General features: G+C 33.1%; 4 protein-coding genes across 4 annotated transcripts; 1 reads left to right on the top strand and 3 right to left on the bottom strand.

The window, feature by feature from the left end:
* The first annotated feature begins 2441 nt into the window (after positions 1-2441).
* Positions 2442-3735, top strand: LOC105365147 (dopamine N-acetyltransferase). Its single transcript, XM_011503242.1, has 3 exons — positions 2442-2525; positions 2813-3315; positions 3497-3735. The coding sequence occupies exons 1-3, from the start codon at positions 2442-2444 to the stop codon at positions 3672-3674; spliced, it is 765 nt and encodes a 254-aa protein (XP_011501544.1). The 3' UTR covers positions 3675-3735.
* A 6191-nt stretch (positions 3736-9926) lies between these two features.
* On the bottom strand, positions 9927-10879 carry LOC105365075 (histidine-rich glycoprotein-like). The gene has a single exon (XM_011503159.1). It carries the CDS (start codon positions 10825-10827, stop codon positions 10039-10041), a length of 789 nt encoding a protein of 262 aa, XP_011501461.1. The 5' UTR covers positions 10828-10879; the 3' UTR covers positions 9927-10038.
* Positions 10880-12275: 1396 nt separating this feature from the next.
* LOC105365074 (histidine-rich glycoprotein) lies at positions 12276-13182 on the bottom strand. The gene has a single exon (XM_011503158.1). The coding sequence runs from the start codon at positions 13158-13160 to the stop codon at positions 12384-12386; it is 777 nt and encodes a 258-aa protein (XP_011501460.1). The 5' UTR covers positions 13161-13182; the 3' UTR covers positions 12276-12383.
* A 9292-nt stretch (positions 13183-22474) lies between these two features.
* On the bottom strand, positions 22475-24282 carry LOC105365146 (uncharacterized). The gene is made up of 3 exons (XM_011503241.1): positions 24030-24282; positions 23459-23713; positions 22475-23165 (listed from the first exon to the last, which is right to left on the bottom strand). Exons 1-3 carry the CDS (start codon positions 24280-24282, stop codon positions 22939-22941), a joined length of 735 nt encoding a protein of 244 aa, XP_011501543.1. The 3' UTR covers positions 22475-22938.
* Between the last annotated feature and the right edge of the window lie 1579 nt (positions 24283-25861).

Below are 25861 nucleotides of genomic sequence, written 5' to 3'. Positions count from 1 at the left end.
ATATCGAATTTTTAATACCTTAATTGAATCTTTACAAAATATTTTTTAATTAAAAATATATATACTTAAAAATTTTTGTTACAAGTTCGTTTTTTTAAGTGCTTCAGCAGTAGCGATTTTCGATTATATATATATATATATATATATATATATATAGCCATATATAGCCATTTTAATTTTATTACACACCAAATCATATTTGTTATTCAATATTTATTGTACAGTTACAAGTGAATTGGAATAAAATCATATAGAAGCAGTGTTTATCATTTGATGATTAATTTTAATGAAGAACCGGTACGTATTTCATAGAGAATCAGTTCAAATATATACAACAAACAAACATTGATATTATATTTTCATTTTCTTATGTCCATTCAAAATATAACATAATTTTTATTGCATTTACTTATTGAATTTTATTGCATATAAACGTATCTTTTCAAAATTATTCTCTTAATTGCATTTATATGTATGCCAAGGATTTTGTAAGAATATATCAGATAGACTCTATATATTATAAAATCAAATGAAAAAAAAATTCTTTTTTAATTAAATGTATTATTAATAGTACTACAAATTAGATAAAAACATAGAAAAAATTTAATAAAAAATAATTACGATCATATATATACTTAGAGAATACGAGAAAAGATTTTAATCGTATACTATTTAAATACTGGTATATAAGATTTATACTTACATTTTCAATATTGATTAATATTCGACAAATTATAATCTGTTATTTAAATCAAACTGATTATAATGCAAAAATGCATATGTATTAAAATACATTAATTATTCAAATTTATTTTACTTCTTTATTGAAATTTACACATTTTGTTATTCTGAATTTTGTATCACTCAGATAATTATATATGAAAATCAGTAATTTATATATTATTCTCCCTTTATACTTACGTAATTTATGATTAAAAGTATTAAAAAATATTTAAAAATATAATATCATATTTGTACTAATTTAATATTATTATATCTAATATTTTAATTCGACAAAATTATTAAAATTATTTCTGAATAAATTAAAGAAAAATTAAATATTACAATTGAGTAAAATCAAGGGCTAATGAATATAAATAAACATTATTATTTTAATTTTTCATATTCAAATTATTTGCTTGAGAAATATTTTTACAATAATTTATAATTACATAAAAATTTTCTACCAATAAATTTCATTATACATTATTTATTTATTATTCTTCAATATTAGTTGATTGAAATACATTTTGATAAATAATTCTGTTATTTTCAATTCACATATTTTTTGTAAAAGCGTGAAGTATGTCACAATAAAAATAATATACAAATATGAATATGAAATTGTACAGATATTTAACTTATAAATTTATGTATGTAATGACGAAGGATTCGAGATATATAAATAAGAGAGTTGAAGGCAATGTGAGAAACAAGAAAAGCAACAGGATTTATGCAGTTTTTTATTTACTATGTATTGCATACGTATATATATATATATATATATATATATATATATATTAATATAAAAAGGTAAACAATTAAATATAATACATATTTTATGTAAATCGATATATAATTTCTCTTTATTGTCTTATACGTTTTGTTTTACTATTATTAAGCAATTAAATAATTGAAATATATATCAAGATTATTTAATATTATAGAAAATATATATGTTGTTTTTCATCATACTTAAATTGTATAATATTATAATTACTTATATTGTATAATATTTTAATAACAGTAATAATAATAATATTACTCATATCTTTTTATACGTAATTGAAGTATTTAACAAAAAAGTTCGTAAAATAATCTCATTTATTTTATATGATTATTGATAATAACAAACATGATCGACCTTTTTGCAGAAGCGCAAACCGGAAAATGATATTTTGTAAAAAATAATCATAATAATTAATTTAACTTTAGATTTATATTTACTTTGAACAATAAATCTATTTATTCTATATGACAAGTATTTTCTTCTAATGAATGAAATATTATAAAAAAAACAATATTGTTTAATAAACAAAGAAGTTTGCAATAATTTATTTTTAATTCAAAGTAATTAATTAAAAGTACTAATTATGTCTGAAATATTTCAAATTCACAATGTTTTAAATACATTAGTTTAATTTAAAATTTTAAAACTCTTAAATTCATGTAATTATTTATTTTCATGTATTCTTTATAAATAATTCTGTACTTTAAAACATTTTTACCGTCCACTAAAGTTAAATTGCATGTATAAAAATATTTAATTTTGTTGAATATTAATAAGAATAACGGGAAAATACAAACCTTAGCAACATTCACAGCAGTAACTTTAAAACTCAATAAGAGGTTAATTATTATTCAAAATTTATTAGTAAGAATAGTGAAAAATATATATTAATAAGTTACCATATAATAAAGTGAAGAGCAGTGTTTCAATTATGGCTACAATTCTTCGTAGTCTGAAATTTATAAAACCATTTAAAAATAATCTTACTTACAAGAAAATAAGTACTTCAAACTCAGTAAGTATAGGTAAATGTTTTGATGCAATTGTAATCAAGCAATATTTTATCGAACAGCCTATGTGATCGATTTTCTTTAAATTTGAAATAGGTATATTGAAATAGACTTGGCAAATATAAAATTTCACAATCTCGTTCATAGAGGCATTTTTAGCACATATTGTAGCATTATTTTTTAATATATAAATGTCAATAGCCAGCCGTTAAAAATCAGCCGAATCATGTTTCACCTCCGAATAAAACGTCACCAATCAATTGAACTAACATCGGTAAATGTAATTCGCCAGAATTCGCGCTACCATCTACGCATCGCCTTCCCAGAGAACTTTCAGAAAGTTTTCATCTTTATGCTGGAGACTTACTTCAAGACGGAACCGACCATCGTCAGTTTAGGCCTCGTCGGCAAATCATTGCCGATACTCATGTCCCTGATGCAGCAACATATCAGTCAAGGCCTGACGATTATCGCGGAGGACAGCTTGACGGGCTGCATCGCCGGTGCCGCTGTCAATACGAAAAGCGTCAACGGTGATCTGCAAAACCTCACGCAGCTCATCAACTGTTCCTCCGACGATGACCCCAGCCGTGAGCTCTTGAAGTTCTACGCGTACTGCTCACGAAAAGCCAATGTATCTCGCCTCACCGACAAGAACGTCGCGTTCGAGTGCTCCTACGTCGCTGTACACCCGGACCACCAACGCCAGAGCCTCGGCAAGCGTGTCATTGCCGAGAGTTGGATCCTCGCCCAAGAACTCGGCTTCGACCTCTTTAAGATCGACTGCACTAGCAGGTATACGGTGCCGAGGAAAATGTGTTGGAGCGATTTGGTAGAGCAGGTTGACTCGAATTTTTGAAATGCCTAAGCGATAGGAGTTCCGCAGATGCTTGTCTCCGCTCGTTAATGCATCCCCTTTCATTTTTCATAATCAGTCGACCTTATTCGCGCGTTTTTTTTTTTCTGCCTGGTATAGATTCACCGCGAACATTGCTGAAAAATTCGGCTGGACGTGCATTGAGACGATATCGTACCGCGACTATCGCGAGGACGGCAACATTGTGTTCCATAATGTGCAGCCTCCCCATACGGAGATGAAGATTTACGTCGACGATGTAATATACTTAGGTGGCTACTGTTCCGAGCGAATATAAGGCATAAATAAAAAGCTTGGAGAATTAAGGGGAATTTAATCATTGTCGCACGAGTGCTGAAATAACGGGGCGCACACGCGCGTATGCGTACTTTGATCTATTTTGCGCGGGGAAAGGGTTCACTACGGAGAGAAGAGTCTGACGTTATTTGCTTTAAGCTGCACAAGCTCGAGGACAGAGTAATTAAAGTTCGGAGCATCTCTCAGCGGTTTACTTCAATCTCTGCTGCCGCAATTGCGAGGCATGTTTGCGGAACGTACGGCAAACTCTCATCAATGCGAGGCGGTTCTCGGCTGTTCTTCTGTCCATTTCTTCGATGACTGCACCTTCACGTTTCCTCGGCATAACGCATCCACGACAAAAAAAAACAAAAAACAAAAAAAAAGAAACAAAAAAAATGGACTTTACCATCGCCAAGCAGGGATCGATTTCAAAAGCTCATATGACACTCGATGTTGTAAATTCGATAACTCGCCGCGAGTACGAATCAACTTGTCGCATATTTTTTCTCATATACACGTACATATATCTTTCTACCACATTGTCTTATGTACGTTTAACCATTTCCATTTAATCATCGTTGTTGGAAAAATACAAGTTCAGCGATAATTAATATAAAAATATCGTTGCAAAGAATAAAATGGAAATATTATATGAAATGACGATTTAAAAAAAAAAAATTATAGAGCTTTAAATAAATCTTTTCTACAAATTGAATTAAATTACATTAAATTTATAATTCGTATAATTAGAAAGTTAACAGAATAGTAAATTGAAAAGATTCTTCAAAAAAATTTTTTACATGATTTTTATTCAAATTCAAAATATACATTTGTGTTTGAATTAACTTTATGAATTAAGCAAATTCTTTCATCGACTCAATTCCTTAAGTTCGTGTAGCGGTATTTAAAAGCTGGAATGTGATTAAATGAATTAAGTTCAATTCAATCAATTAAGTCTATTTGAATATAAAAGTCGAAATTAAATAGTATTACATTTACAATTTTTGCATAGATGATGTCGTTATTATTGTAAAGATAATAATTGTAAATGTTTCTTTGGCATTATAAAAATTAATAAAAGCATCTCCGAAAGGTTCGATTTTGTAAAATGTTGTTAGAAGAGTTGCTAGTAAAATTAATTCGTACGGCTTAACTAATACTTACGGCTAAAATGAATAAAGTCTCTATATACGGTAATATTAGATATTTCATTTAAATTTTACGTTCGTCTAAATGTTTACTCAAACATTGTTGAAATAACATTTTTACCTCAATAGTTACTGTAATTAAATATAATTTGCTATTAGCGTCAAGACCCTTGCACAAGTTAATGTTGGCGCAATGAAAATTAATACATTTTTAGTAAAAAAAAATGTTAAGATTCGAGCTATGATAAATTAAATTACAAAAATATAATATACATTATTTATAGTATTAGAATTATATTTAATAATACATTTACCATCATTCGCTACTTTGCTTAATAATCTATTTATCATTATTTGATATATAATAACCGTAATATTTACTCGACTCGCTCACAGACTAACACTATCAATAAAATTTTGATAAGATAATGCGACACCGCTATACAAATATACCTATTGTAAATTAATTGTGCATATAATTTTTATTCAACTATTTACATAAATTTTCTAACATTCATCGAGATTATGGAGAATAAGAATTCCAGGATAAGATTTTAGATACGACTCGGAACATATATTTGTTAAGATGAATACAAATTTTTTTAGATTAGCATCCATCAAATTTTGACAAACTATAAAATAATAGTAATGTACATTTAAATTCATTTAAGTACGTTAATTTTTTGTAAATTTATTTTTCATGTTTTTATTATAATTTACTCTTATATGGTTTCTTTTACCACGGAAGTAATTACTCATTACGTCAACGCTAACGTTCATCGAGCCATGAAATATATGATAGGTTAAATCTACAATATTACTATGAAAGAATTGAATATCTTGTTGTAATTTTTATATTAGAAAAGATATTTTAAACATCTTTATTTCATAAAATATTATTATTACCATTATTTTATAATAATTAATGATTGTTTCAAGCTTATGGATTAAAAATTATAACAAAAAAAAAAAAACAAAAAAAAAAAAAACAGAAACGAACAAGACTTTACACTATCAAGAAATATGATTTAATGAATACATTTAAAACTTATATACATACTTTTAGTAATCTACTTATTGCATTGAAAAATTGACCCATTAATTCTTCAAATGATGAATAGATTCTGGACGACAAATTACGAACGTCATGATCAGATATTCGCTCTCCTTTAATATCTTCAACTATTTGAAGAATATATATTTTTATATATTTTTAATTTACATCTCTAAATATTTAAAAGTAGAATGTTATATATGAGTAGATAAAATTAATAATTCAATTATTATTTATTTAACAGGGAAAAATATTAAGATACCATAGTCAAAATATTTAATATGGAATAATATTTAAATGCCTTGATATTTGATGTATAACGACTTACAATTTATGTTCAGTACATTTAGGACATATTTCCGAAGAAAATTTATTTCTAGTCAATATAAATGCAACAAATTATTTTTCTAGCATCAAAAATAAAATTTAAGTTTTTTTTTTCATTAATATTACCAATTATAGTAATTCGGAATATTTAAAATAAATGCTTGATTAATAACGGCAATATTAACATTTTTTTTAATTAAAGTATTCTAAATCTCATGAATAAAAGAATTTAAATATATATATATATATATATATTCCATTTAAATGCTGTAATTCTAGGAATTTATATTTGAAATAATATTAAAAAAATATTTAACAGATTAAGACGCTATGAGCATGTATAATTTTATTTAGCCTAACGTTAGTAATTATAATTCTCGATAAATATATTAAAATACTTTTATTTCTGTGACATTTAATGAATATTTAGCCAAGATGATATTAATTTGTATTTAACATTTTAATCTTGCTAAATTGTGTAGACTCAGAATTCTTAAAAGACTTTTTAAAAATTCATGTAGAATTATTAAAAAAAGAAAACTGCAAGAAATTATTGGTATTTATGAAATGGTAAACTTGTGATGTTGTTTACTGCTATTCATTATTAATCAACTTAATATGTAAAAATATATACTTTCTATAAATAATATCAGAAAAATATGAGAAAAGTAAAAAATATTGTTTAAAATATAAAATTTTATCTCTATCCTTATATAAACTAATGTGAAAATTTAAGTTCATTAAGATTAAGCTAATCAATCTGATCTTTCAAATAATTAAAAGAAATATATATTTATATTCGCATTAACAATAACATTTCCTTAATAACTAAATTATTCGATGATGTTTCATATTGTGACAATTATCGCTAACAATCAAATAAAATATTTTATAAAACAGTCATAGAATTTAATTAAAAATGTCTGCCTTTAATTATATTTCCAATAGGCGGAGGAACATGTTTCTGCTTGTTCGAAACTCGTTTAACAAGCAGTCTTATACGTAATTATAAACGTAGCCGTATATACTCGTACACATTTGCTTGATAATTTGAATAAAACTGCAAGGTGCGTGATTTAAATGGAATCATCCCAGAAGAATTTTAAAGTTTGCATAATAGATGAAGAAAAAGAAATTATTTCGGTGGTGGGGTGAGAGACGAAAAAATAAGATAGAGTAAAAGAACGCACACGAACTTTTAAGAGAGAGAGAGAGAGAGAGAGAGAGAGAGAGAGTGTGTTTGTGAGAAAGTGAGGGAGGGAGGGAGGGAGGGAGGGAGAGAATGTGAGTAAGAAACTGTAGTAAGAAAGATACGAGAAAATGAACAGTGCAATAATGAGAGGACGACGGTGGTTTAGCGAAATGACCGGTGTCGTTGGTTGTCCGGCACGAACCGTAAGGCGACAAAATTCAATTCTTTCGCCTGTTAGTACTGTTCGCTACACCTGCGACTTGCGAGACATCTGGTGAAACTGACTCGAGGTTTACATTTCGACGAGTCGTCTACTTATCCTTTATCCTTCTTCCCTTTCTTTTTACTTTCTTCATTTACTGGTCTCACGCTGAAACGCCACGGCTTATCATCAAAAAGGAACAAAGTCTTGTTTCTGCCTTTGTCCCTTGTCTCTTTCATTTCTCTTAAGCCCTTTGGAAAATTTGCCTAATTACCAACTGAAAAATTTACCGCCCCACTCGCCTAACGAATTCAAGCAGCTCATTACATCGTCATTATGGCTGACCATATTTTCTAATGATAATATTAGCCCAAAAATTCAACCAGAAAACGACTCTGTTGATTTTGCAAATGTATATTTGCACATAATATAAAATGCGCAACGTTGATGAACAATATAAAATGCTAAAATATATAAATATATACCGAAGGATCTATAAGGTTTTCTTGGAAATGGGCTCTAGGGTTACTAAATCATTCATAAATAATGTGGATGAGTTTTCAAAATAATTTCATTTTTACATTAATTTTGCGGGAAAATACGTTCGATATATATTAATTATACAACAATCGCGATCTATTAATTTTTTATACGTATATTTCTCGGGCAAATAATTTCGTTTTTTTTCTTTCGAGGCTTCATTACAACTACTTTCTAGCCAAAAACAAAAGATCATAAAAGCATCTTGTTATTAATAAATTAGTTGAAGTTACTTTTTAAATCCAACGCAAATATTATGTTATATAATAAATAATGTTTGAATATTTAAGAACTAAAAAAATATTCATATAATATCATTGAATTTTTATTAAAGCTTTGCGAACTCCTACATTTTTTTTTTATTAGCATATTGACTTCGTTATCGCAATGGGTACTAAAAGAAATTTTAATTACCAAAATTTTATATAAAACAACATTTTTATTAAAGTACTTTCGTTATAAATTTCATTATTTAATTTATTTTTCAAATCCTTTCATTATAATAAAGAGTGAAATAAACAAGATTTAGACTAAAACGCGAGCATTTACTTCCTCCTCTATTTAATCGTAAGTAATACGAAACTTCGAGTCAAACAGAATTATTATAATGTTAATTTCAGTTTTATATTAACACAATTTTTTTAAAATATGAATTATATTATCCATTGATTTATATGAAAATTATATTATATTCGAATTTATAATCATCATTTAATTTTTAGCTTTTAAATTTATTATTAAACATCGATTTTACCAAAAACACAAAATATTAATTACAATTAAAATATTAATAATAAAAATAATTTTCCATTAACTTAATCTGATTTTCAATTAAAAATTTTTTTTCCATAACTAATGCTATATCTACTTGTGCACATGAAACAGATTAATAATTTTGCTATTTATATATATTAATTTAAACTTACACAGTTATTTGAGCTTAATTATGTAGTGCTTTTTCAGAATTTGTTCTTTATTATATTTATAACAATATAGACGGAATTCTGAATGTTGACAAAATTAATGACATAGATTTATCAGTAAAATGGGATATTCAATATTATTCACGCTTATTACCAAACTCTGACATCATCCTGTAGATAAAAAAAAATTAATAGTGAAATAATATGATACTTTTGATAAGGGAAAAACTCAATACTTGGGAATGTTATAACTCGTAGAGATATTTTTCGCTATCCGTAATGTACGGTGACTCGGACAGTGACAATAGTTTCTATTATATGGACATGGTAGCTCCTTGTTACGGTTGTCACTTATGAAGCTTCTGGCAGTCAACGATAAAGCATCTTTTTTCAACAAGCACATGCGGATGTTGTATTATGTCCCCTATGAGAGTCCGCACATAGTATTATCGAACCGCCTGGAGAATTTCTATTTACAAATCTCGGCGTGGCTTTAATGCCAGCGTAAATAATTTCATCGCACCAAAATAAAAAATAATGCTCTTGATATATCGATTGCGATAATGGATATTGCATATGGGATAAATGGCAGGGATTCCGCGTTTATGAAAAAATAACCAAATTCATACGTTTCTTTAATAAAAAGCTACTTTAATGCACATCGATAAAAAAAAAAAAAAAAAAAAAAAAAAACAAAAAAAAAAAAAAAAAAAAAAAAAAAAAAAAAAAAAAAAAAAAAAAAGAAGAAGAAGAAGGAAAGAATAAAAATGTATTTCACAGTAAATATCGCATTGACAAAGGAACTTAAATGCAATCTAAGTCTTAAATTAAATATGACATAAACGCATTTCTCGATAACTGTATATTGGTAGTATAAAGCTTAGAAAATATCAACACAAGAGTCAATAAAGATTGTTTCTCAACGTCGATGAGCGAGAGTAGTACAGCTTGTAGGGCCGCGAAGTATTCGTGCGGATCAATGTCCCTTCTTATGGTGCCAATGTTTATGATCCTCGTGGCCGCCCTTCTTACCGTAGCCTTGATGATGATGGTGGTGCTCGTGATGTCCGCCCTCCTTCTTGTGCCCCTTGTGATCGTGATGGTGATGTCCCTTCTCGTGGTGACCCTTCTTCCCGTGATGACCGTCGTGGTGCCCCTTATGGTGATGGCCCTTTTTGTGGTGCCCGCCCTTCTTGTGATGGTGCTCGTGGTGATGGCCCCCGTGGTCCTCGTGGTGGCCGTGATCGTGGTGCTCGTCGTAAAATTCCTTGTCCTTTTTGAACTCGTCGAGCTTGTGGACCTCGTGATGGCCCTTGGTGCTGTGGCCCTTACCAAAGTGGCCCTTCTCGTGGAACTTGTGACCCTTCTCGCCCTTCTCGCCCTTGTGATGCTCGTGATGGTATCCGTCGTCGTGATGGTGGTGCTTCTTATGACCGCCCTCCTCGTCGTAATGGTGATGGTGGCCCTCCTTATCGTGATGGCCCTTCTCGCCCTTGTGATGCTCGTGATGATTCTTGTATCCCTTGTGGCCCTTGTCACCGTGCTCGTGATGATGATCCTCGTGCGACTCCCCGCCGTGGCCCTCCTCGTTATGATGGCCCTTATGGTGCGAGGCTGCCGTCTCAAGGTCCAGGAGCTTATCGGACAGCTGGGCCGTGATAACCTCACCGAGCTTCGCGACACCGCGACCTGCGACCCGAAGCTCCGGACTCGCGAGTAGCGCGAGGCCCACTCCTAGCATCCACCTCGCCACCCGGATCCTCATCGCTGATTTTATCTATGGAAACGAGTCGCTCAACTCACTGCTCGAGCGCCAATCGCTTTATGCACCAGCCACCTCGATATGCGCTCGATTATATATATCGCTATCTGCCAAGACATTTTGCTGTAATATTAGGGAAGCCGTTCGTCTTTCTTTTGTCTTTCGCTTCTCAGTCAGTTGGCCAGCCGTCGCCGACCGAGCTGATCGCCCGTTACGCAAACGGCGTCTCCTTAACCTGCTTAAAATCTTACACAGCCGTCACCGCCACGCCAGGTTAGCACGCCCGGTGCCCACACTTATGCAACTTGACTTGGAAATCGTCGATCTTGCTCAAACTCACCCGCATTTCTCACGATTTCACTATTTTTTTTTTTTTTTTTTTTTTTTTTTTTTTTTTTGCAAATGACAAGTCGCTTTTCAATAGTGCAATGTTTGTTGTTCGTGAATTATCAAATAATAAATGTTGGGGTTGCGAGGCGCCTCCTCGACTTATTGCCCAAAGGCCCATTCAGCATCCGCGCCTCTAATCCAACATCGACGTGGCGCTCGGATGTTTCGACGGTTAGTCGCCGGTGTAAATCATTTATTTCATTTCTCATTTATGCTCTAATGAGAACTCGGACTTTGGGATGCGTTCGTCACTTGTTGCGAAGAGGGCCGTACTAATTAATATATCGTCAAATGGCCACGTAAACGTAAGACGTAAGAGCAAGAAATTTCGGAAGGAATATTCTACTTTGCCCTTCCTTTACATCAACAGTTAATAATGAAACTTTATCGTCTCGTTTCGTTCATTTCGCCACTTGCGCATGAAAATAAATAAAAAAATTACACCTCGTAATATACTTAAGATATAATCGAAATCCCGTAGCATTTGTATTTACAGTAGCGAATGATTGACTGGTAACTCAATGTCTATTATTAAGAATTTTTTAAATCATAAATACGTTTAAAGATGCTTTATGGTAAGTAATTTTTTTTTTCTTTTTTTGTTTTACATTATTAAAATTATATAATTTAATTTCATAAGCTCTATAAATTCTTCGACTTAATTATGCAAGATTGATAAGAGCGCGCTTTAGTTAAATAAATATATAAATTATATATATATATATATATATATATATACGCGCGCGCGCGCACGCACGCATACTAGACAACGTAGTCTGTTGTTAAAAAGCAAACATATTTTTCGACTTCAACTTATAATAACTTTAAGAGATAATTTAGAATGAAATAATACTTTTTGAATTTGATAAGTACGATAGTGCTAATCGTTATAATATTGTCTAATAAGAGAGGGCCTGGGTGAGCGGCGAGTGCACGGCTATTTGCACGAAACCATAGGATTAGGAAATAATAATAATAATAATAATAATAATAATGAGAATAATAATAATAAGTAGAAGAATGGTACATATAAAATTATTTGTTGATTTATTATAAGAATATACAAGAATGAAATAAGAGCGTAAGAAAGATGTGTGTGAAAAGGAGGTAAAGTTATGTAATCGTGGCACTTTAGTGGTGATTGCAAGTCATCCTCGTCATCCTCGAGTCTATCCCTTTTTATAATGATGCTTCTTCCCGTGATGATGTCCACCCTTCTTCTCGTGCTTCTCGTGATGACCGTGATGCTCTTCGTGTCCGTGCTTGCCGTGATGACCTTTATGGTCTTCGTCGTGGTGTCCCTTGGACGCGTGACCCTTCTTGCCCTTGTGACCCTCGTGATGGCCCTTGTGATGGTGTCCGCCCTTCTTGTGGTGTCCTTCTTTGCTGCCGTGATGCCCGTGGTGATGTCCGTGCTTCTCGTGGTGGCCGCCCTTATGGTAGTCGTCGTAGAACTTGTGCTCCTTGTGATACTCGTCCTTGTGCACCTTGTGGTGGTAGCCACTGGTCTTGTGGCCCTTCTTATGGCCTTTCTTCTCCCCGAACTTGCCGCCCTTGTGGCCCTTCTTCTCCTCGTGGTGCTCGCCGTGCTCGCCCTCTTCGTCGTGGTGATGCTTGTGATGCCCACCGTGCTCCTCGTGATGGCCTTCGTGATGGTCCTTGTCGTGCTCCCCGTGCTCGCCCTTGTCGTGGTGATGGTGGCTCTTGTGGCCCTTATGACCCTTCTCCCCGTGCTCCTCGTGATGATGGTGGTGGTGCTCCTTGCCGCCTTCCTCCTCCGAGTGGTGCCCCTTATGGTGGCTGGCGGCGACCTCTAAGTCCCGAGCGGGACCCACCTCCCTCGCGAGGCCCACGGCGCACAGGCACAGGACCAGCAGCAGCAGCGGCAGCAGCGGCAGCGGCAGCGGCGCCGGCGGCAGCCCCCGGCGGCTTCGAGCGTCGGCCATCCTCCAAGTCCCATAAGCAACGCTCGACTCGTCCGAACTTGGTCGCCTCCTGACTATTTATAGTCGATCTTTTTCTCCGGGTCGGATTTAATCGGAAGAACAGCGCTGGAATCATATGACCGTTCATGCGAGCAATTCGATTCCCCGCCGGAGCCTGCACGTATTTCCATCTTTTTGCCATCGCGGAGAAAGTCCAAGAACCGAAGCGTATCAAACCGATTCTCCCATTCGCGTAACTATCTATTTAGATAACCGAACGCAACTATTGAAATCCCTGCCACTCGCCTCGTCTGTTCAAATCAAGTCTTTTTTCCTTTTTAACTGAGATAGGATAAGGCAAGTCGTTCCGAGCTATTGATATTGATGCTGCGCTTTGAGCGCGTTAACACAAAGCCCAGAGAGTTGCCACGAAGCTGCAGGTGCTAGGAAAATCGCGTCCAACCATATTCGATTAGTCCATGTGACACAATAAACTATGTATCAACATATAGTATCAGCTTATTTTTCATCGCTGCTCATTTAAATTACAAACAAAGAGGCGCTCGTTATGTGATGTCGATAATGATAAAAACGAAATCTAGAAATGCGTTCGTTCGCATTTCCAGAAAAAAAAAAAAAAAAAAAATGGGGATAAAGTTGGATAAAAACTTTCGAGAATGATTGCAAAAAAACTAACAAGATTAAACAAAAGAATCATAGATCTAAACAATACTTTATTATCTCTTTCTACGTTATTCCATTGGAGCTCGAGTATTTATGAGTTTTGTATTTTTTTTTCTCACCTTGTAGTAGATTAATTTTCTTTCTGAACTGTATGCGTATAATGCTGCTTTGAAAATAATCTCCTAATATTAATTTATATTTTTATATGTCATCAATTGTGTAATAAAAAAGTAATATAACGGCACTAATATTGATTTTTAAACCCAATAAATTGTTTCAAATTGGCATAACGTTTGATAACCATATTTCGATCCTCCTCTAACTACCCCACCCCTCCCATCATCCTTCTCTATCCATTTCTCTCTCTCTCTCTCTCTCTCTCTCTCTCTCTCTCTCTAGTCACCCCCCCCCACACACACACACACACGCACACACACAACACAACACAACACACGCTTACCACTTCTCACTCCCTCGGTCCCTCTATCTCCTTCTCTTTATACATATATATTTGACGAGAAAATAAAATTTTGCCTTCGTATTCTAACGTCTAATACAACTCTATTTCCACTGGAAATAATTACAAACTCGATTGTATTTTATCTTGTTACAAAAACTACTAATCAAAATCAATATTCGTGTTATTTCGAACTATCTTTCAAAAAATAATATCATTTATCAAGGGCGCTATGACAAATAACGACCATTTATTCGGAGCTTTCTGACAATTGCACACTTAAACGCAGCGACAAAACATGGGACGTGAAAAAAAAGAGTAAATAAAAAAATAAAAAAAAAAAGAAGACAAAGACGAACTGTCGCTAAATCTCTCGGTGAGTATTACGGAAAGGTCCTCGTCGTTGGTACCCGGAATATCGATTATTTTTCTTGCGCAAATGAAAACAAATGAAATTAGAGGCCGGTCAGCCAGCCAGCCCCAGCCCCAGCCACGGAGCAAGAAAAATCGCGTAAAATTTTACACGCTGCAACTCGTGACCCGCATTTTACTCACGATGTATCCGGTAAAAATTCACGCGAAGAAGGAGGGTTGTTGTTGGTAGCCCAAAATACATCGCAATTTTGGGGGCGAAAGTCGAGGGCTATGCGAAACTTCCGCGGAAAATTTTGGATTCGACCGAACGGCATCGCTCCGCTCGGCTCTTTGTTGTCAAGCATTTTTTCCGTGTATTTTTTCGCCTACCATATTCGCCTTTCGGATAGCGATTATTCCAATCAGCTTTGCGTCAGCTGCGGTCATACGCGTTTGCGCGCGGCGGAGATAGATTTTTAGCGCGCGCCTTTTATAATGGGATTTCCAAATACAAGCGTCGACAAGCCAGTCACGTAGCTTCGTTACAAATTCTCCGAGGCACCCGCCTATAACGCACATAACGACGTTATACACTTTGCTCGGACTCCAAAAGACTCGGGACCGGCGACCGTCTCTATTCTTTTCTTCTCTCTAATCAGAGCGCGGCTGCACGCACACCCGAAAGACAAACTGTACGTCGCCAATTTCGTCCTGGACTTTTTCCCTTACGTCTATAATAGAGGTATATAATAGAGGTGCCGATGATGGATAATGCCGATATGAAGAAAATGGCGAACTCTCGGATTAATCCGGCCGCGCAGATTGAATAGATTAAAGGAGAAGCGCGAATGAAGCAGATGCAAAGCATTCTGCCTAACGTCTTTCCTTTTACCAACAAACTTGCACCACTTGTATAATGATAAAGCCTTATTATTATTTTACCTAATAGCGCCAAACTTAATCTCGTTACGTAATATGCGAATATAATATTTGAACGGTGTGTCCGACGGTAAGAAATTATAAATCATCGACTCGGATTATTGTAAATTGAAAATATCGCTAAAAGAAACTCGAGGAAATAGCGAGACAATGAGTAATCCGCCAAAAGTAGAAAAAAAAAATTAGACTATTTATTCGCTAATATCAATATCTTACTTATTTATTCAAGGGAGACTTTTTAAATTAGCAATATCGAGTGTAAATTGAAGCTGGCAGCGAAAGGAATCGGGACCGTCATTTTTATTTCTGTTCGCACGAGTCGGCCGAACCAGTAGTATAACCAATCTTTGTCGCGATTATGCTGTGCAAATACGAGAGCGTACCAATTTAAAGACAGAATCACTGCCAAATACGGCATAAAAAAAGAAAGAAAGAAAGAAAGAAAGAAAGAAAAAAAGTGAAAAAAGAATAAAGAAAGAAAGATACGAAGAAGCATATTTTTCCGAACATTTTTCTGCTTTTAGGCACTTCTTAAGCCCTTACTTCTGTAACATAATTTCAATTGTAGTTTCAGAAAAATTTATGAATTTCGAAATTACGAAATTACGGGTTCATCAATTTTATAATATATAAAGTACTATCTCATTGAAATACGTATAATTATAAAATATGCCATGCTTATATCTACTTAGCATTAAAAATTCATGATATGCTATTAATGCATCACATAAATTGAGTAATAAAAAATAATCTTACTTAATCAGTTAAATAGGGTAATAAACCGACATACCCTTATATTCTTCGATATTTTATTTTTACTATCCAATGTAACACATTAAAAACTTTACAATTTCTATAATTATCCGAATAAACTATAATACGGAAATAACTATTATAACGGGCATTTAGTTTATTGCTATTCCAAAATCCCCATAAAATTCACAGAACGACTTAAATTCTTCAAGAAAGAAAGCACGATAATTTGTGTATATTCTTTGTGAATATGTGAATATGTGGATATATAATCCGAAGCATAATCATTTCATTAGAAGATTGTGATCGCAAACGTAACTGGTACATGCGTGCCAATGGTATTCTTCGTTCATTCCAGCTTATAAACAAAGAAGCTGTGAAGGATTTTGCGCTTTTAATGGCTTCCTCGTATAAACTATGCCGATACTGCAAATACCAAACTGCTGTGTAATAAATGTTTATAAATCATTTAACTTTCTCCTATAATAAGAGGACTTTATATTTCGAAACTTTTAACACGTGTTTAGCTAATTATTGCGGCTACATTTAACATTATCACAAGTATTTATTAACATTTATATTATAATGCAGTTACAAAGCTCTTAATAGCTATTATATTTTTCAATTGAGTGACTATCTTATCCATCTATCCGCTATTATCGTCATTAATATTCGTAAAATTTCGTAAAATAATCATCCTATTGAATAACAGCTTCAAAAATATAGAATCTTATGAACGAAGAATTAGTGCTTATTTAATTTAATGTGCAAATACATTAGAAAAATTCACTGTCATTTCACAGTATCCTTCCGATTTCAAACCGTTTAAATTGATTCAACTCACTTTGCATATTCATATCCTTTAAGAAATAAATTCATTAAAATTATGACTAATGAATACGCTCTAAAATACATAATATTTCATAGTCGGATAGGAATTTGTCTTACTTATATAATTAAATACATGATTAAATATTACTTAACGTTATTTTTTATCAGTATCATTATTTATTGTATAACGGAAATATTTACTTTTGAAATATAATTTTAATTTGTATCAACTTCCATTAATTATGAACTTTTTCATTTACATATTTTTTTCTTTTTACGCATCTTAATCATAAAGAATTATATAGTAATTAATTTTGTTATTTTTCAAATATTTCCTATACAACGAATGCGTTACAGACATTCTATCAATCTTTATCTCATGATCATACGTTTTAAGGAAAATCTCAAATACTATAACGAGTATTAATATATAAAGCATTAAAAAAAATTATGTATAAGAAGGCAAGGAATGGTCCATTTTTTGCATGCAACGGTATAGATTACTTTTATTACGAATTCATGATATCATTTCATACAAAACATTTTTTATTAGTTTTTTAATTTCTGTAATGATAAACCATCAAATCAAATTACATTTCATACAGCTGAATTTATTATAATAATAATTTGAAATGTTTGTATGAAAAAGAAAAAATAAAAATAATAATAATATTTGGTGCATAGAAAAATTCAAGTGAATTTTCGTATATTTTGAATTAAAACATCGTGTAGTTAAAATTTATCAATTACGTAAAATAATATTGATAAAGTAATTAGTTGTAATGTATGACATTACTACAAAATTGTACTCGGCATATAATAATAAATCAAGTTTTGTATATCCAAACTTAGTGGAATACAAGACATATTTCGAAAGACAAGCAAAACATAATATATTATTTCATGAATATTGTTACCAATTTATTTGTACATAATCGGTATATCCAATAAAAAATGAAAATTAGACAATTATGTCACAATTATACCTTCATTTTTCATTAACTGTAAAAGAAAAGGACCTTGAATTTCTTGAAGCTGGAAATACGTTACGTAATAAATATTTCAAAGTGTGTAATATTTCATCATAAAATAATTTAACCAAAATTTTCTCGTAATTTTTATATTACGAATGTATGTTTTTCATTTAAAATAATAAAATCCATAATTATTATTTAATAACTGCATACTGATGTTCATTATTATGTTTTTCTATAAAATATGGACGGTAAAGTAGGATGACAATCTGTCATTGAAAAATTATACCAACGATTGTGTTGTATAAACTGTAATGATGCTGTTATTGTTAAAATTTATATATTATAAATATTATCTGTTGCATAATATTCTTGCCTATGATTGTATTTATATATTATATAATATATTATTGCATAAAATTTTTTTCTTAATAATAAATGATATGCTGCCGTTAAATAGTAAGGTGTATAATAAAAATTAATATTACCGGTTTAGTGAATATTTATTTATTGTAATTTTGTTGTGGAAATGAAAATTATTTTAATCTATCGATGATTAAATAAATTCAAACGCTAAATTGTGTTATAATGTTTTATTTACAATTTTGTTAAATATTTTATAAAAAATTTTCTAATATCATCAAGTAATAAATGATCGTTATTGATTACAATATAATCTATTAATTATACACGTATAAAATGTTTTTATAATTTGACTCAATTTATCCCTATTGAAAGCTTATTTATTAAAAATCATCATCATTTAAGGTATAATATTGATATACAATATAACAATGTATTTGTTTCTCCTATTATTTTTAGAGAATAATATAGATTCTTCAAAGTGCTAGATGATTCAAAATATTTTAATTCGTTAAAACTGTAGATTAGTATATTATATGTTCCACATTATTGACAATTCTTAATTATTAATTTTAATCTTATTTGAAATGCTGTTTAAACACATATCTTCTTACAAATGTCAAAAAAATGATAACATTATACAATAACATTAAGAATGCATCCAAATATTTAAAACATATTCTTAATTGCATCAAATTCTACTGTGAAGTGCTTATTCTACGTGAACTTATTACTATAATTAAACTATAATGAAAATGTAGAATTCTAAATACTGTTATAATTATATATATATATAGTATTTTTCATGAAAAAATAAAATAAATTCATGTATATAGAAAAGTTAATAATATCAAATGAAAATTATACAATACACCATTTATAATAAATGAATAATTTAGAGGTAAGTAAATAGCAATTAATTACTTGAATAATTAATCGTAAATATTAATTTGTAAATAATCTATTGTCATATGTATGTTTTATTACAATTTCTATTCAAATTAGATGTACATTATAAAATTAATAAATTTGTTGAAAACTAATTCTCTTAAACTATAAAGAAAATAATGTTAGAACTATTATTATAACTATCAAAAGTAATTCTAAAGTTTTTCATGAGAATATTTAATATTTTTTTTCAACACAAATGAAATTGTTTTGTGTGAATTTAATATTGCTGAAGAGTTTCACTCATGGATTTTCCATCAAGTCGGAATGTTGAAACTTTATTTTATGTAAATGCTTGGTAAAATCAATGTATTGAAGCGCAGCGCAGAATTAAAACTTATCCGAAATCGAAGTTTAAAGCAAATAAGGGAGTAAAGCCAAAATAAATTGAAAAGTCAGATGTTAATATAATAAGCAACTGGAGAGAACTTCCCAACTGACGACGATTAACCATAATTATCGCACGCAATTAACGGGCCGAATGCCGTGGCTCATTTTATTGCATTGCGGTGGCACAGACCGCGCGAAACTTTACTCGTTATAAACCATTACAACAAACGCCAACATGGACGCTGGACAACTGCCGATGTGAAATTCGTGAAGCTATTTTTCAAGTGCACTGGCACTCATTGTACGCAATAAATTTGACTATACATTGTCGTGAAATTTTGAAAATTCTTTAGTTTAAAGGAAAAGCAATTGCTATTAGGATACTTGCTTGTAAGCCAACCGACTGTTAATATATTTCACTTACAAATTACGCATACATACCTTTTAATATTTATGCAATTCATTTGTTGTTTAGCATCTAACGCAGCCATATTATATGACTTGTTTTTCTTTTTTTTTAACGATTATACTGTTGTATTATTATCATTATTATATGTTTTATGTTGTAATGACAAAATTATGAAAATCGTGTAAATGCCGTTTTCGTTGATTTAACCATTGTGATCTTTACATTTATATATCTTATCCACGATTTCAATAATATGAAACTAAAAACTTTAACTAATTTCATCATTTAAGGATTTGTACGTATTACGATTATTCTTAAAAGAATTACTGAATTTTTAATGTTTAGATATTTTGTTTATATATTTTTAACAAAATAATATATTATTTATGAAATTATTTATTTTTATTATAATTGAAGTTGATTTATAAATTTATAGATTATTTATTTGAATCCGATTTATGTGTAACAGTATTTTATTATGATTAAAATACAATGAAGACAAGCTGTATTCAAATTTTTAAAATGCATGGGATGCATTATTTTTATGCAAGTTTGCACAGTTAAAATGCAAACTTTATTTGCAAGCAGTCGTGCCCAGTTAAAAAAAATCTGAATTCATCATTAATTTTTCATATGGATGACATGCAACTCATATTATTTATGGAGAAAATTAAATAATTCAATTATCATAAAATTTTTTTGAATACATTAATAACATACATTTGCTATTAATAATAAAAAATATTTGTTTTTGACTCGTTTTCTTTCTTACCTTTCTGTTCTATTACATTATATAGCTTTTAAAAAATTTCAAAATTTGTATAGTATATTTCAATAACGTACAATTAAGTTATATGTAATATAATTAGCTGAAAGCTATCAATTCTGAAATACTAGTAGAATAAATGTATTGATTTAAATCATGTTAATTATTCAGAAAAAGTATTATAAATATTCTTAAAAATCCTATCAATTTATTATAGAATAATTATATTAAAATAGTCAAGAAATAAAATACATTACTTTACTTAAGCAATTATTAGATTATAAAAGTACATGTAAAAGTTAATCAAGTGATTAAAAAATAAGTGATTAAAAAACTAACTCTATTGCTTGTTCAATATGTACTGATGAAGAAAGTTAAAAAATATATAATACTAATAACAAGAAAAACTAACATGTTTTGTTTCGAATGTTTAGCAACACATTAATTACAGCTATGAAATTCAAAATAATACGTACGTTTAAATCATGTAAATTAACAAAAATACTTTAACAAAAAAACTTCTTTAAAGTGATTTTATTTTCGTTGATTGTACAAATTAGTAATAGTTAAAAAAAAAAATAATAATAAAATTAACCTTTTTCATGAACTACGACTAAGGAGATTGCTTATGCGATGTCATAATGATCATTATTATATTGTTATTATCAGCAACTAAAGTATCCTAGTATAATTGTTTAAATAGTTTGTAGTGAAGTTTGGTTTTTCGGATTGAAAAATAATTTTTATTATTACTATTATTGTTGTTGTTGTTGTTGTTGTTGTTGTTGTTGTTGTTGTTGTTGTTGTTGTTGTTGTTGTTGTTGTTGTTGTTGTTGTTGTTGTTGTTGTTGTTGTTGTTGTTGTTGTTGTTGTTGTTGTTGTTGTTGTTGTTGTTGTTGTTGTTGTTGTTGTTGTTGTTGTTGTTGTTGTTGTTGTTGTTGTTGTTGTTGTTGTTGTTGTTGTTGTTGTTGTTGTTGTTGTTGTTGTTGTTGTTGTTGTTGTTGTTGTTGTTGTTGTTGTTGTTGTTGTTGTTGTTGTTGTTGTTGTTGTTGTTGTTGTTGTTGTTGTTGTTGTTGTTGTTGTTGTTGTTGTTGTTGTTGTTGTTGTTGTTGTTGTTGTTGTTGTTGTTGTTGTTGTTGTTGTTGTTGTTGTTGTTGTTGTTGTTGTTGTTGTTGTTGTTGTTGTTGTTGTTGTTGTTGTTGTTGTTGTTGTTGTTGTTGTTGTTGTTGTTGTTGTTGTTGTTGTTGTTGTTGTTGTTGTTGTTGTTGTTGTTGTTGTTGTTGTTGTTGTTGTTGTTGTTGTTGTTGTTGTTGTTGTTGCTGTTATTTAATTATTATTTACAATTCTCAATAAGATCAATTTTCACATTCATTGAAAGATGACAGAAATTTTGATTTATGATTATAAGTCACTTAATAGTTAGGAGACAAAATACTCTATTACGGAGAAAAATGCAATAATCGATAATCAAGTCGAAATTACATGGTAAATTGGTAAATTATAATAAAAGGTATAAGGACAAAATCAAAGAGATGATAAAGGACAACGTAAATCGTCGGCAAACCTGTAAGATTAATATTTTATATATCGCGTGACTAAAATGCTTTTTTAACCCGCGAGACAAATTCGTGCGCAATCCCTACAAATTTTCGCGGCTATCGCGTGCGCGCTTGTAACGACGGAGCTCCTGCGTGCCACGTAATTTACCCTTCGACCCGACGATACTGTCAGTGAGCAGCTAATGTGTTGGCATTATCAAGAGGTACACGAAACACGGCCGATAATTGTTGTCGCTATATTTTTCGGCGGCTCGCTCCGCTCGGCTGATGCAGTGAAACAATAACACGGCACTTACAAATGGGAAGTTGGCGATTTATTGAATAGAGCATGATGTACAGTGTGTATGTCTGTATGCATAAATGCATGTACGAGCCTTAAATATCATTAAATAGCTTAAATAGTAGATGCTGGCAAGATCACGGCTATCCTTATCAGTAGTAGGACTCTCCGTCGTCCTCCTCGTTCGAGGATTCGCCGCCAGACGAGTAAGATTCCGCGGAGCCGCTGTCGTAGCCGTCCCCGTCGCTCGAGGAGTATGACTCGCTGTAACTGTCGCTTTCGCCCTCGTCTCCAGAATAATGCCCACTATCCCCACCATCGCTGTATTCGGAATGGTCGCCTTCGCCATCGTCTGCATAGTGGGTTTCGACATCGGTACCTATGACACGCAGAGCAACGTTAGCCATATTTGCTTGGATGAATTGCTCAATAATTGACGGAGCGAGCAAAGAGGAACTTTGGCAGTTTCATCTTCTAGATAGGAATGTATATATATATATATATATATATACATTTATATATAGATAGTTAGATGGATAGATAGATAAATAGATAGATCGATCGATAGATGGATGGATAGATAGATAGGTAGATAGAGAAATAGATAGATGTATAGATAGAAAGATAGAGAAAGAGACCTGATGAGAGGACGATAGAAAGTCGATAGCGTACCGGCCCCTTCGTGATCGGTGTTGTGATTGTGCTTCGTCGAAGCGGACTTGTCCTCCTGCTTCTCTTCTTCCTTATCGGAAGCCTTGCCAAAGGCCTCGTGTTCCTCGAAACCATAGCGGTCGCCGAGCTTTTTATGGAATGTATCGAGAGTCTTGTAGCCGTGGTCGCCCTTGCTGAAGGTCTTCTTCAAGTAGCCCTTCTCGCCATCGGCGTCACTACCGTAAGTCTTGTAAAATCCGCCCTCGTTGGACTTACCTGCTTGTACATACAAAATCCAGGGTAAATACAATTGCGAGCACGTCGCTTGCCTTCGCCAATACTCCCAACGATATCCGAGCATTAGCTAGGTTCGGCTGTGTCGATTCGGTCCTAACATCACCCGTCCCCTGTCGTATTTAACCGTATCCCTTGCCGTCCAAAGCGTTAAAGGAAGCAAGAGACGAGATCGAAAGTGAACGAAATGTCGCGTCGCGCCCGAATGAAGAGAATCCGAGTACTAAGCGTACGCATCAAGTAAAAGCGGAGGGAGGAGATCGACGAATAGTACCGAATCGTACAACCTCGAACGAACCGGACGAATTCTTAATGTGCTTATTGTCGTGGGACGTTTTCTTGGGCACGTTGCTCGAGGAGAGGAGATCGCTGACCTCCAAGGCGACACGCTGGGGCGCGGGCTGCCTAACCTCTCGCCTGAGCGAGTCCACCGTCACCATGTCAACGTCAACAACCGCGTGCTCATCGAAGCCGATCGTCGCTCTGGCTAATGTCGTCCTCGTGTCCTCGAGGAGTACCAGCGCGATCACCAGCAGTACCGACCTCGCCATCTCACGTCCACGTGCGCTCATCGACTTATTCGTATCTTTTACGCAGGGCGCGCCTTCATCAAACGCTACGGTAAGTTATAGCACGTATTATCAGTAGGCGACAACATTTCAACGGACGCTTTTATACTTTCCTGCGACTTTGTTCAATTATCCCACCAGCGGTCTTTCGTCAGGCACACGGTGCCCGATCTACGCTACCTGCAACGCTGCTCTACGTGCTTTTCGCAACTTATTCATTACCAATCTCATTAAAAATATCGTACACGACGATGGGATTATGAAAGGCCGAAATTGAGCGTAAAATTTTACAAAAGACCCACTGCCACGTTGGCAATGCAACAACAACGATATTGAATTAGTCGTGGTGATATCGGGGTTCCCGGGTGATTGCGCCGCCCTTACGCTACCCAAGATGTGCCAATAACTTTCGCTCAGCTGACCCCGAGCTCCGTAAACCTTTTTCAATCCCCATGTACGCATCCACGTTAACTTGTACTCGTAGGTAGCGTTCATCCACCTGCGAGCGACTCTTCATCTTCGAGCCTCGCTCTTTCAAATGAAAGAGAGAGCGAGAGAGAGATAGAGAGATATAGAGAGAGAGAGAGAGAGAGAGAGAGAGAGAGAGAGAGACACCGAGGAGCAGAGAGAGGGGCGGGAGAGGGGGAGAAGGCACGAGACAAAAAAACCTTTCGTAATGAGGAAACGCGCCGGCGAGAAATTGAGGAAAAAAAGTGTTCCGCCGTGTCGATGATTTGGTTTCGGTGAATTTGAACCGCGCCGATTCACTACCGAGGCGAACAACCGCGTCTACTTTCTATCGGCAGACTCGAGCAGCGAGACGAAAATTGGCCGCAGTCGTCGACAAAAGCCACGCCAACGATACAACATGCTTTTTCCACAAGCGGAAAATGTTCCAGCGCAAAACCATAATTAAAAGCGTATATGGGAGTAATGAGACAACTGGCAAACTAACTTGATTTATCCCCATTTCGCCACGACTTCATTCATACATGTCGTACACGTAACGATAATAACGTAAGAGTCGATAAAAATGTTATATCCATCCGCGCGCTCATAACAATTGGCTCAAATTCTTATGGCCTTGCCTCGAAAGCAACACACTTGGTAATACAGCGTCTACTGATTCTCGAAAAATCTTCGTCGAGGCATGCGCATCCAGTAATTGCTTAGCGATCGATGAGAACTGATTTCGAAATGTCCGTTATCCATTATTTTCCACAAAGTCACGTGATCGACAGATTCAATTGTCATTTTTCTCTTTGGGCTCGGTCCTGATGTCTTATTCTAAAAATAATCTTGGCAATGCGATACGATGCACCGACGTCGTTCCAATTAGCCATGGAGGATCGATGGACGCATCGACTGGGCCACGTAATAAAGAGCGAGATAAACATAATTCACGGATGCGCGGCCGATGGCAGACCTCCTCTTCGTTGCCGTCACGACAGCCTGTTACCGAATCGCCAAGTTTTTCTCCGCGTAAGCAGGAGCATCCCCGAGATGGGTAGATGAGCCGTTATGGGATTGGCAGGGCTGAAGGCTTGGTGGGGGGGGGGGG

This window comes from Ceratosolen solmsi, unplaced genomic scaffold (assembly GCF_000503995.2).
Source record: "Ceratosolen solmsi marchali unplaced genomic scaffold, CerSol_1.0 scaffold45, whole genome shotgun sequence".
Classification (NCBI taxonomy): Eukaryota; Metazoa; Arthropoda; class Insecta; order Hymenoptera; family Agaonidae; genus Ceratosolen; species Ceratosolen solmsi.
This window is presented reverse-complemented; position numbering and strand designations above follow the sequence as displayed.